The 13,783-nt window shown below is 40.5% G+C and overlaps 1 protein-coding gene across 1 annotated transcript in view; it reads left to right on the top strand.

Moving 5' to 3' along the window:
• PDE11A (phosphodiesterase 11A) overlaps positions 1 to 13,783 on the top strand; it is a 363,233-nt gene that overhangs the window by 294,214 nt on the left and 55,236 nt on the right. The window contains 2 exon segments of the mRNA XM_025460463.3: positions 2,216 to 2,306; positions 5,715 to 5,815. Of these exon segments, the coding sequence (XP_025316248.2) occupies positions 2,216 to 2,306; positions 5,715 to 5,815 (192 nt within the window).

Genomic DNA, 13,783 nt, shown 5'->3' with positions numbered 1-13,783 from the left:
TGAAATAATATTTTGTACTGTGACCTTATCTTATATCAGTGACTCTGTTATCAGGTTTCACACCACTAAGTGAGGGGCATCTGGGCATGGCTATTTAATAGAAACAAATCACAGGAATCTGAGCCTGTGGTTAGCAGTTGGTATACAAGTAGAATTCTGCATTAAATTTTGAAATCTTTTTTCATTGATGATAACCAGCTTGGCAAAAATGGAGACTCAGTAGCAGAAATGAGAAAGTTATCTTTCTCATGATGTAGTGAGAAGAAACTTACAAACTTGGATTCCAGTCCAGAACTGGTACCTGTCAGCTGTGTGACCTTGGAAAAGTTGTGTAACTTTTCTGAGCCTTGGTTTCCTCATCTATAAAATGAGAAAAATAACACCTATTTCATGGTTGTTGTTAGGACAAAAATGAAATGATGTATTAAATTGTTAATATATTGCCTAGTGTATAATAGGTAAGTTCTCATGATAGTTATTATTATTAATGACATTATCACAAAATGTGCTAACACATTTATTACTGAACCTTCTAATTCAAACTCTCATTTCTAGCCATACCACTGTAAACTTATTAGCCAAGCAGCTAATATTTTTTAAGCAACTATTCCATGCACCAGGCAATTGGATATGATTCGCACATAAAACATCCTAGAATTTCAAAAACCAAAATAAAGGCATACAGTGTACACCTTGACAAATGTATTTTAATAAAAATGAACTCTGATAGAAAACAGTAACTATAATTAAATATTAATTAATCACTGATTACTAAGATTAGCCTACAAATTTGCACTTATTAAATGGTATAGATTAAGGTAAGACTTAAAGAAATAACACATACCCAATGAAAATCTAGCTCCCTCCTTACCAACTCTATTCATAATAATCCCTATGGAACCCTGTGTTTCCCCCAACATGTGGTCAGCTCTGAGGCTGTCCAAGGAACACAGGTCCCTGGACTCCTGATCTGGCTGTGATCTTGGGCTGCTTCACAGTGGAGGTGGAGGGCAGCTTATGATCAAAATCCTTCACATTGCACATAAATGCAGTTCTTGCTCTTCTTATGAGCAAGACAGACTGTGTGCTGTCAATCCCTAGCGTTTCCAAATAAAAGCCAAATTGCTTTTAATGTCCCAACTCCCTGGAATGAGTAAGAAAGAATACAAGGACCTGGATGGGTCATTAGTCAGAGTCTCAGCACTGCCTTTTAAACTATAGGATTCTCTGGATCTCTCTTGACTCTTGAGATGTTCTAATTCCTAATCCACAAGAGCTGGAAATGAGCACACTTGGACATTTCCAATGAACACGTTGCTGAACTAATATTGTTGAGGATTAACAATAAGCAAAATTTACGGATAACTCAAAATAATTTTTTCAAGTATCAATTAACATTTTCCATTCTTAAATGGAAATATATATGGATTTTAATTGATTTAGTACACTGCAGTCTACTACATGTCATGCATTATGATAGGCACTTTCAAATATTTTATTTTATTTTGTTTTCATAAATAACAGGAGGTAGATAGCATTATCATAATTTTAGAGACAAAGAAGCTGAGTCTTAAAGCACCCAAGAAATTATCCAAAGCTATTGCCAAGAGCTGGGGTCTGGTTCCAAATCCAGGGAACCTTCCAGAGTTCTAACCTGAGATATAATGGGACTCTGGGCTGGGAAACCATAGTAAAAATTTGTCAGCCATGTATGTAAAGTGGTTAAATGGGCTGTGCCTAATATTCCCAAGAGCTTTTCCCATGGAGAGTCAAATACATTTAGTATAAGACAATTAGTTGTTCTGGACACTCAGAAGATACATAAGGTTTATTCACAAAGTGTACCCTGATCCCCTGAGCTAGAATTTATATCTTCGGTCCTCAGATCATCCGCAGCCCTTTGATTGGACCTGGAACACTGTCTATGGCATTTGTGTTATGTGCATTATTTTCCCTTATGACCACACCTCATCTTCCTTAGCAACGTGGACTGCGTCTTATTTACTGTTGTATCATCCATAGACTCTAGTCCAACACACAGAAGGTTTTTGAAATAATTTACTTCACCGATGAGTGAACTACACAGTTTCCTGAGAATGTATATGCTAATGTTCCTTTGCCAAAGCAGGAGAAGCAATTTGATCCAAAGAGCTGGGGTGGGAGGATCACTGACAGGTGGAAGGTCCTGGTCACTCACCCTTCTGTCCTCTTTCAGGAGCGGCTCTGCTCTGGCCCAGCTCTACGGAACTTCTGCTACCTTGGAGCATCACCATTTTAACCACGCTGTGATGATCCTGCAAAGTGAGGTACAGACCTAATGTTATGTTCATGCTCTTGACAGACAAACCAATAAAACAATGTTTGCTACCTCTCTCTTTGTGGTGCCACAGGTAAATACAGAGAAGAGGACAAGTGTTGTTAGGCCAAACTATTTTCTTGGTGGCTTTGTAAAATTCTTTCAGATGCCTGACCAAGAACCTTATTCAAATTCTTCCCGAGCTGATTCATTTGGGTTTCATTATTGGTAAGGAGACTTCTCAGACTCACTTCACAGAGGGGACCACTTACAGTTTGTCACCAGAGCACAGGCTTACCTTGCTGGAGGAGTATAGAGCGACTTGATGGAAATAGCGAGTGGCCCAACATTCTCACTTTGTGAAATTCAAAGCCATTTTAAAAGATGGTAGAAGTAGAAACAGGGTGAGAAAATTACACTTTATTAGCACAATCGAGAAAGCTATAAAAGATAAAAGAGCCCCAAATCGCTGGTGGGAGCAATCAGAAAGTGAGAATTGCAGCTAAACTTGGGACCCAGGGCTAAAGCCATATGCCTTATTTTGTTTCATGTGGCAATGTAGGAGCTGGAAATAGTTGGACTTTTGTACTTTTAGCTCTCCATGGAGAAAAAGAAAAAAACACTAACGGACTCTGGCTGAGGCATCTGAGTTTTAAATGGCCAGGAAAGGATCTGTTTAATTTTCTGCAGGCGTACAGAATTTTTTTTTTTTTTAGGCCAAGAAGGGATCATCTGTTCCCCATTATTTGTCAGTTCTCTAGCTGTGCCATTAATTATTATTATTATCATCATTAAGGCCCTGCTTCGCTGGAATAGCATCATTAAATATGGAGGGTTTTTTTTTTTTTTTTTTTTCCTCCAGCCTATCTGGAGAAAGCATGTCTTTTGCAATATCATGAAAGCCTTCTTCGACCCCATAAAGGAGAGTCAGCACTCCGGAACCTGATGCGGCTGGGGAAGAGCAAACCCACTGGGGGAGATGTATTTTCAGTTGGGAATGAAACATCAAGGGTTAGGCTCTCAGTAACTCTGACAGAATCCAGCAGCCCAGCCTCCAAGGCTCTGGAATTTTCCTATGCAAGCCATGTTTTTAGCTGAGCCCTGTGAAGGAGGAGGGGTCAGGAGGAGGTTGGGTGCAGATGGTCTTTTCTGTATGGGCAATATGATGGGTTGACATCGGAACCCAGAAACTCCTACCTTTGTGATAACAGGGATTATAATAAACAGGGCGTTAGTGTTTTCTCGGAAGGTCATTTGTTTGTCTCTTGGGAAAAACAAACCCTGCTAACTCAGAATTTGTCTTCACACAAGCAAAACGCATTGGCTGGCCTCCACTGCACGGTTGTCTCTGGAAAACGCAGAACAATAATAACAGAACTATGCCCTGAGCAACTGGCCTGTGGGTCGTGGCCTAGAGCTTTCCCCGCATCCCCTCCTGTCCTGCCCTTCAGAAAGGCAAAAATGCACATGGCATTACACCCCCGCTTTTCAAATGAGGCAGAGGCCAGAGCATAGTTGCTCCAGACCTTTCTCCCTCCACGGTCGGTTTTCTTTCCATTAATACTAGTCCTCCCTAAACAAGGAGTAGAAGCAATATTTCAGGGAAAAAATCTGTCTCGGGGACCAAAGGCGTGAGGCATTGTAGAAGGCCAATTTGCATATAAACAATACATTGATTGCAAATTAGCTGGGTTTTTAAAATTATTTTTATTAAAGCTTATCAGGCTAGCTTTATCACCTCTATCAGCTATAAATTGTGTCCGTTGTGTTACTGTAAGTCCTTTAAAATTGGTAAAATGCACTCTCTCACAAAATGATCAAGGTCCTCAAATTCAGACCAACTCCCTCCTGAATTCCACATAGTTTTGACTGTCACTTACTCCAAAAGGCTATATTTCTTTCACTGAGAGATTCTAGATATGTGTCTACATCCAGGTGACGAGCTTCTCCAGAGATCTACCCACTTTCTCCCAGGCCCCAGCACACCAGCCTGTGATTGATCCATGGGGCAAGGCTCAGGCAAAGAAACCTGGGCAGAATTATGGTGTGGCCTACCTTTAGTTATTTGTCTTCTTCCTAATGGCTGAATTAAGGGTCTGGGAGAGTTCATTTGAAAATTATTATTAATATTGGACGTTGTCCCAGGTGGAACCAATATACTCTAGTCTTTAAGGAACGGAGGGTTCACCCAATGAGATAAATTAACTAAGGGAAGGAGATTATCATCTGGTGCCTGGTAAGAACTAATTTACTAATTGATATTCTGGTTCCCTGAAAGAATTAATTTACCTCTAGGCAGAGAAGAGTTTATTCTCCGGCCGCGATTCTGCGCCTTCTTTGGGCACTGTCTTCTGGCTCTAAACGCTGCCTTGAGACCCCTCCAGTTCCCCGGCCACATGTTTATGAGTTCATAATTCATGCTAAGAAAACTCGATAGATGAAAAGTCCCTGACTCTCAAGCAAATTAAGTGAATTGTCGGTCACTTTACACAAGGATTTTTTTTTCACTATGCTAAAAACATTGCAGAACTGTATATTGTAGCTGAAACAAATTTTGATGAAAAGAAGGGTATTTTCCAAAGGCATGGAGTTATACAGATGCAAGTTTTCCTAAGGAAATATCTTAACATCCCAAGAACCATGCCAAGAACAGTATCTCCTACATCCTAGCCACTCAGTAATTACGTACTGGACTTCTTCTACACATACCTCATTAGGATGTATCTTCACAATTTAACACAGGATTTCTCAAGCTCGGCTGAGTTGACCAGATAAATCTTTGTTGTGGGGGCTCTCCTGTGCATTGTAAGAGATTTAGCAGCATCCCAGGCCTCTATCCATCAATGGCATGCCCATCCAGTGTGACCATCAAAAATGTCTCTAAACATTGCTAGAAGTCTCCATTGCCAAAATCATCCTCAGTTGAGAACCACTGGTCTATGGGGTTTTTTTCTCCTCCTTAAAGCCATTTGTTGCCATAGCAAGTGCTTCCAAAATGCCAACTTAAGTCTTTATTAGTAAAACTAGTATTCATTTTCGGGTCAGAAAGATTCCCAAATGTCTTGTCAACTTCTGCACTCCGCTATTCCACAGGAAGTGGCAGTCAAACGGAGTTGTTGGCACAGGCATATCCACAGTGAGACAAATTTAAATGTTTTCAGAGTTTTCTATTTAAGACTAACAAAGTCTGGTAAAGATTAATGAAGTGCCCCCCTGGTAGTCCTCCCTCAAAATGATTGCATTTTCTGGCTTTGCTGTGTTTGTCAGAAAATCCGTTTGTATTTGCACAAAATTTCATTAATTTTTAAAATGATTTTATCATGTGCCCATACTTTTTTTTTAAATATAGGAGATACATATAATCAACAACCTCAGATTTAATGTTGTCTTTTGTGACTTTTTTACTTTCTCATTACAGGGTCACAACATCTTTGCTAATTTGTCCTCCAAGGAATACAGTGACCTTATGCAGCTTTTGAAGCAGTCAATATTAGCAACAGACCTCACGCTGTACTTTGAGTAGGTATTGGCATTTGATCTATTTGACAAATGGATATCTAAAATTTCATCCTGTAATTAATTTTCAGGTCCATATTTGGGGGTTGCCTGTTATCCTAGCACTAATGTCAATGTGTAAATGAGCTAAACTTTCTGTTGTTGTTTTTCCCTTATCTAAATGAATTTCATTAAGGTGGTATCTGTAAGACAAGAAAATTGAGGCTAGCATTATGAGATTTATAGCTTTCTTTTATTTTATGAACTTTGAGATTTTTGACTCTGAAGCTAAATGATGGCCGTTTTTATTTCAGAGACTGGTTGAAATTGCTATATTGGACTGTTATTTCTAGTCAGATCCATAAGGGCATTGATGATGCTAATGAAAGATTTGTTGCTGAAAGGTTGACTTGAAATCCAAGCCCTCATTTCTTGCCTCTCCTCTAGATGTCTTTCTCAGAAGTGCTATCCCCTTTACCCCAAAGTTCAAGCCTCTATCTGGGCTGGAAATTCCATCCCTCTTATATCCTCTGAGACCTGCTCCATCGGGTACCACTTATCCTGGCAGCGTGGAAGTCTCTTCCTTCACCAATATGCATAGTTTCCTCTTTAAAGACTAACTTTCCTTCCTTAAAAAAACTCTTTCACTTGATCCCATGGAGATCTTTCATTGCTTTTCGATTTACCTTTCTCTCACTGCCTACCTTTTCAAATGAATGGGACATGTTAGGACCTTTATTTTCCTAACACCTGGTTACACTTTGAAGACCGATGTGCACCTTCACATTCAGCCAAAATTGTTCTGTTAGAGGTCGCCAGAGACTTTCTTGTCCTCAAATTCAATGTCCTTTACTCATTTCTGATATTATCTAGCTTCGTTGAGACCTCTGAAGATTTACAGGCTTCTCACTGTCAATTTCTGCCCTCTTTTCCCTAACATCTGACTGCTTTTCTCTCTCATTTTCTGGGTTCTCTGTAGGTTTCTTTTCTTCTTGTTTCCATAAATGAGTTCTCAAACCCATGTTCCTCTCTCTCTACTCATATCTGTTCCCTTCATCTCATCTCCATATAACCCTATATAGGTATGAAGAAGGCTCTGGAATTCTTCAGTCTAACCCTCTCTCACATCCTATCCAATTTCGACCTCAAAAACCTTCAGAGGCTTCATTGCTTTCAAAGCAACCTCAAAACTTGGTTCAGCTTCCAAGGCCCTCCATAATCTGCCCGCAAACTTTTTTCCTTCTTATCTCCACTTCTCTCCTGCATGATTTGTCTGCTCCAACCAGACTGGTCTACATATTATCCCTTGAAAACATCTCATGAGGTGCCCCTGTGCCCTAATCACACTGTTTCTGCATGAAATCCTGTCCCTGCACTTCCCCATCCAGCAGAACTTTCCTTTACAGTCCATCTGCTCCATCACCTTTTCTAGGAAGCCTGTTTCACTCGCTTTGAAATATCACAATGCACTCTGGCATTGTGTCAGTTAGAATTAGATTCAATTGTAAGGAACAGAAACCCTAAAATAATAGTGACTTACTTCTCTGTCATGTAAAAGAAATCTGGAGAACCACCATCTAAAGTTGGTAGAGCAGTCACATTAAGTCATCAGGGACCCAGTGCTCCTTTTATCTTTCTGAGCTGCCGTTTTTGGCACATGGTTTCCACCCTAGTCCAAGGTAGCTGCTCAAGCTCCAACCATAATGTCCACATTTCAGCTAGCAGAAAGAAAGAAGGGACAAAGAAAAAGGGAGCTAAAAGGTGATGCAAGCCATCTCTTAGGTAAGTTTTCTGGAAGCTCCAGAGAACCCTTCCACTTACATTTCATTGATCAGAATTTAGCCATTTGGCTATACCTAGGTTGAAGGAAGTTTGGGAAAGAAAGTCTTTATTCTGGGTAGCCATGTGCCCTGCTGACAAAAAGTAAGGGTTTTATTATTAATAAAGGAAGGAAGGATATTAGAGTAGGCAACTAATAATCTGTGCTGTAGGTATTGTTGGATTCTGCTGAATGACTTAGTCCATGGTATTGTGGAAAGAGTAAAGGCTTTGGAGGTATGTTGGTTTGGATTAAAATTGCATTCTGGCAGTTAAACCAGGTAGGTTGAGTCCAAGTGTCTATGTCCTCTTCTTCCTGAAACTCCACTGAAATGATACCAAATACATTTAAAAGAACAATAAAGGCATAAATCTTCAAGGAGAGAGAGATTGAGGGCACATAACTGATAGGAGATGCCAATACATTAGTGGAAAAGAGAAGGCTGACCAACAAAAGGTAACTGATCTAGCAGAGTAGAAGTGAAAGGTAGGACCTACAGAGGGGAACAGCTCTGAGAAGCAAGACAATCTGCCCTGTAAGCACTTGTTTGGAGCCCAGAGACAAAACATGCCACGGAAAGGGGATGTGACACTCAAAGCTTAAGTAAGACGAAGAGATTGATAGCAAGTCAGCTTATAGAACACTCAGAGACCCACGAAGTCCTTCCCCAAAGTAACCAGTAAGCTTCCTTTCCTCTACCCCTGGAGACAGCCACAGGCTGATTCCCTGAGAAATTAAAGCGCAGACTCTGGACTGAGGAAAATATGAGATGGGAATGAGACACAGAGCTCAGAAGAGGGAATGAAATGAAATGGAACAAATCTCTGGATTGAGAACCCATAGCCCAGTCACCCAGAAGCTAGAAGTTCAAAAACCACATACCCAGGGTTGTCAGATTTAGCAAATAGAAATAGAAGAACCCCCACGAAATTTGAATTTCATATCAGCAATGAATAATTTTTAGTATAAATATGTCCCATGTAATGTGTGTGGGGGATGCATATAAGCAACTCCTGCCCAGCCTTTTAATGCCTTACTATACAAATGGATACTGGGAATCACAGAAAATTTTGTGAAAGCCTCCCATATGAAATACTGAAGCCAAAGAAAATAGGAAAAAATGATATTCAGAGCAAACAGGGAGAAGAAGAAAGCAAAACCCAAAAACTGTTGTTAATATCCTTAGACAGCTAAGATATTACATCCATGAAACAAGAACAGGATGCTTTAAAAAATAATAGGAGCCACCATAGAAGAAGAAAAAGAAAAAAAAGAAAAGAAAAGAAAAAGAAAAAGCTCTTGAAATTAAGAATATTATGGCCACACTAAAAAATGAAATGAAAGCACTGGGAAATATCTCAAAGGACAAAAGGAAGCAATATGGAAAACACTGTTGTGTTTCATTATGTGCTCTTCAGGACTGTTTAATTTGTTAACTACATGCATGTATTACCTTGATAAGTACAAATTTAATTAATTTTTGATAAGTATCTTAAAAAGCAAAAATTCCGGTTCTGCCACTACCTGGCTGTGTGTCACCAGACAAATTACTCACCTTTTGAGCCTCTTTTCTTCATGTGTAACATGGAGATTACAATACCTATGTTACCTGTCTTACATCTCATAAGTGCCTTGTATTTCTGATAAATGGTGATATCATTGCCTTATAGCTCATTTATTTTACATGCTTTGTGGCCCTCTTGATTGACTTAACTATCCTGATCATCCATCTTTTTCTGAAGTGATGCTCCTTGATTTGGGATTTATGAAGGCTTGTATCCCTTCAATGTTTTTATTTCCTGTCTCTGACACTTGCAGGATTTTGTGTTATTTTTTCTCAAAGTCGAAGCATTTTCCCAAGCCAGGTTTCCAAGTAACTTCTAAAGAGGAAAAAAATCTCACCAGTTGGAGTCCATTTATCAAGGCCTGTTAGGGATGTGTCGAATCACTGAGTGACCGCTGGGACGCAGCCAAGGAAGTTGGTTTCAACTCGTTTTCTCATTACTCTGTTCTTATCTTAATGCTGCAGCCCCTGCTGTTTGCTGACTCCCAAAGAAGCCAGCTTGTTCTCTTTTTGTCAGCATTATTGTCTTCTGAGGTTCCAAATAGCTGCTCATTCCCTAATCTAGACCTTCAGGAGGCTGATTCACTTGCTTGTCTAAAGTTGCATTAAAGTGTTGCCATATTTTTAGCCAAAACAATCCCTAGGGTTAATGAGGGGGAACAGCAGCCACTACCAACTGTCACCTCGATGCTTTTATTTCACAAATATACAATTGTGGAACTGGAAAGGATGCTAGTCATGATGTAATCCAATTCATCTCCTTTATTTTGTAGATCAGGGTCTGAGCTCAGAAAGGTTAAATAGTGTAGCTTGGGTCACATAACCAATTAGTGGCTAAACTGAAACCCATGCCTTCTCTTTCAGGGGTTTTTCCACAATCACTGTGTTCCTTCTCTAATGGAAGAATCAAGAAATAGTTGTTATTTGAGTTGGAGATACATTATATGGAATATTGACCTTCCCAGATGTGTATTAATCAGTTCAACTTGAAACCAGCATGGGGTCCCCTGTGCCCTCTCCCAAAGTGGAGCTGGAAACAAGGGCCTGTGTGCAGTCAGCATAGTTTTGGAAGTGACATCAGGAATAGGAGTGGGGGACTGGGCTGGTGAAATGGGAGGCAGGAAAGCTATTGTGAGGACACATTGCTTTGTTTGTCATCACTGTGGTCAGCTGGGCTTGATCCTGCAGAGACTGTCTGAAAAGTTTTGACTGCTGCACCTCAAAATTATCCACTTGCCTCCATCCTCCATCAGCCAAGGTTATTCCACGAGTGTTAATTTCCAGGACTTGGACTTCCAGGATGTATGCACCTGAGGGCTGGAGGTTACTCTAGCAATTACCAACCCCACATGGGGAGTCAGAGCAGTCCCCCCCCCCACCACCACCACCAGCAGAAAGTAAGCAAGGCAACAGGCAGCCTGGGCAGGAGCTTGGTGCAGCAATGGCTGGAGAAAGGTGGGCCAAGAGGGTGTGGGTGGTCTGGCACTTCTCTCTTAGGGTCGGAGGATCACTGGTTCTCCTGCCCCAGCTACTCAAATCAAAAGTCAAGAAGTGCCTGGGTGGCTCAATCAGTTAAGGGTCCAACTCATGATCTCAACTCAAGTCTTGATCTCAGGGTCATGACTTCAAGCCCCACATTGGGCTCTATGCTGGGTGGAACCTACTTTAAAGAAAAAAGAATTCATGATACCATTGAGGTCAACCAAAAAGGAAGCTCACTGCCTTCCTCCCCCAGGAAAGGGGAAAAAGCACTGTAGAAAGGGCCAGTGCAGGCAGGGAGACACTCTTTTGGACTTTTGGAGAGGAGTTTATAAGGATCTTCCCCCAGGCAAGATCTCCTGCCATGGGCCAAAAGAGGAAAATAAGCTTCCTGGAAATGTGGAACCCCTTTAAAAACAACCACAGAAACTGGTAAATTTAATTTCTAATGGCTTTGGGAATCCTTGGGATTCTATACTACAACTGATAGATAAAGCACAGATTTAATAAATAAATAAATAAATAAATAAATAAATAAAACAAAACCAAAACCTTAGTGTGAATTTCTAGGCTTCACAACCCAAGTCTGGGGGTTAATTCTTTAGTCTGATTTTCCAATTCACTGAAAACATTTTCCAGGTTCTGCTGAGTGATTTTCTGAAATTGATTTCCATGCCTATTTCTGAGTCCCTGCAGTGAATAAGGCTTTGATAATTAAATAGTAATTTCAGCGTCTCAAGCAGGACTTAGATGTACCCTATCGGTAACCAGCCATGCAACTTTGAGGGAGTCACTCACTTAATCTCTCTTTGCCTTGGTTTCTTGTCAGCAGCATGGAGGCAGGCATATCAGCCATATCAACCCCCTAAGGTCCTTGTGGTGGTCAAAGTAGATTACCTATTTGAAAGATAATCTGGCATTTAAATAATTAAGATTTGAATAATCTAAATAATGTAAATTTAAATCATTTAAGTTTGATAACTTTGATGATTTAAAGTACCTTATAAAGAAAGCCAGAAAACTTAATAGAAATTACACCATAAAAGATGAGGCTTGTTGGGGGGAGGGGGTAGGCAGAGGAAGAGGTCCAAAATTATAAGCATTAAAATTTCAAAGCAAAGTCACAAATCCCTGTCCTTTTGTTTGCATGTAAGTCAACAAAGTTGATTATTAATAAAAGCAACAACTAGTATTTCCTGAGTGCTTACTTAGGAGCTTTATATTCACATTACCCTTCCTTAATAAATAGAGCACTCCTGTTAGAACGGGCACTGTTATTGACCTTCATAATACACAGGAAGAAACTGATGTTTGGAGAGAGAGTCAGTAAATTGCTCACAGTGTTAAATGGTAAAGCTGAGATTTGAACCAAGAAGTTGGACTCTCTTTAATCCCTGTGGCATTCTCTCTGCTGTTCCAGAGCTATGGAACTGAGGCCAATCCTGGGAACACTCAGGCATCAGGGGCAGCAGTCACTTGAGTATGCCCTCATGGAGGCCGATCCCAAGCATACTAGGTAACCAGCAGATAGCAATTCCACTGCAGGCCCACCATCAGGAGGGAGGAGGAGTGGAGGCTCCAGGTTAGAGCTGCTCAGGAGCCTGTCTGGTGGGGCTGAGACTCCAATCTCTTTTTTGCACTTGAGCTAAGCTAGGGCATCAGAAGTTGGCAATTCTTTAGCTGTAAGACAGTCAACAGTTTAGTATCCCTCCCCAAAGGCTGATCACATGACACTATCTCTCATCCAGCAGGTGCCTGCACTGTGTTCCGTCCGTACTGTTCTAGCATTACAGTAGCTCCCTGTATCACCACTAGGATGGCAGCCCTATGAATGCCGACATCTCACTCTGGGAGGCCCAAAACCTGACACGCTGCCTGACATATTGAGTTCTCAAAATATTAACTTTTTGGAATCAAATTCTCATGTCAACTTCCAAGGTAGATGTTACTGTCCCCATCTTATAAGTAGATCAGGATACATGGGCTTCGAGAGGGTGAGTAATTTGCCCAAAGTCATCAAGTTGTCTGTGTTCCCATCTCCCATGCCACATTGCCACAGATCATTATATAAACTGAGGATTATCCAATACTTTGAGCTTTATAAATCCATTTGGATGCTCCATGCTTTTCCAGCTGGCTCTCTAAATGAATCAGAGGATCTTCAAACTGAAAATTTTCCATTTCCCTTTGTGCTCTACAAACATTCATCAGCAATTATGGAAAATGCCCGGTCTAATGGTATCTTTGTCTTTGTCTTTCCAAGTGGAGGCAATAACTAACATTTTTCAAAAGCATCTGATAATGACAGCGAAATGTACTACATTATCTTAGATTGGTAGAGGAGTTATAGTTTGACTATCCTTTTAAAATTAGATTAATATCTAGAACAATTTATTTTTTTAAATACAATAGGAACTCAACAAATATTCACTCATTCATCATTAAACAAATGTTTATTAAAAGCCCACTGTGTTTAGTGTTTGCAACTTCCACTGTTGCCTGCACTCAATTGAGCAAAGAAAGAAGAAAGATAAATTAATGCAGAGTTGGGTATAATGACTTGGAAGGCTTAACCCATTCTTATATCTTAACAGAGTCTAATGAATTAACCCACTGAAATTATTCTACTGTTAGAACAGGCCCCACCTTAGGTTGACAGAAGAAATATTTTGGCACTTCTTGGTGCATTTCAAAGCACTTTTATGTATATTCATTCCCATGCCCCCAACCACATGATATTGCAACTAAATACAACATGAGAACCTCATCCACTAGCACTTATTTTTTTAAAAGATTTATTTATTTATTTATTTATTTATTTATTTATTTATTTATTTATGATAGACACAGAGAGAAAAAGAGAGAGAGGCAGAGACACAGGCAGAGGGAGAAGCAGGCTCCATGCCAGGAGCCCGACACAGGACTCAATCCCGGGACTCCAGGATTGCGCCCTGGGCCAAAGGCAGGCGCCAAACTGCTGAGCCACCCAGGGATCCCCCACTAGCACTTGGCACTTATTGAAGTGCCTTTAGGCACTTCTCCAGGCACTGTGCTAGTTTCTGGGGGTGCACAGGCAGGTAAGGCACAACTCTTAGCTCAGGGGCTCTGTGCCCATGGGGAAGAGAGACAA

This window comes from Canis lupus, chromosome 36, assembly GCF_003254725.2.
Source record: "Canis lupus dingo isolate Sandy chromosome 36, ASM325472v2, whole genome shotgun sequence".
In the NCBI taxonomy this organism is placed as follows: domain Eukaryota; kingdom Metazoa; phylum Chordata; class Mammalia; order Carnivora; family Canidae; genus Canis; species Canis lupus.
This window is presented reverse-complemented; position numbering and strand designations above follow the sequence as displayed.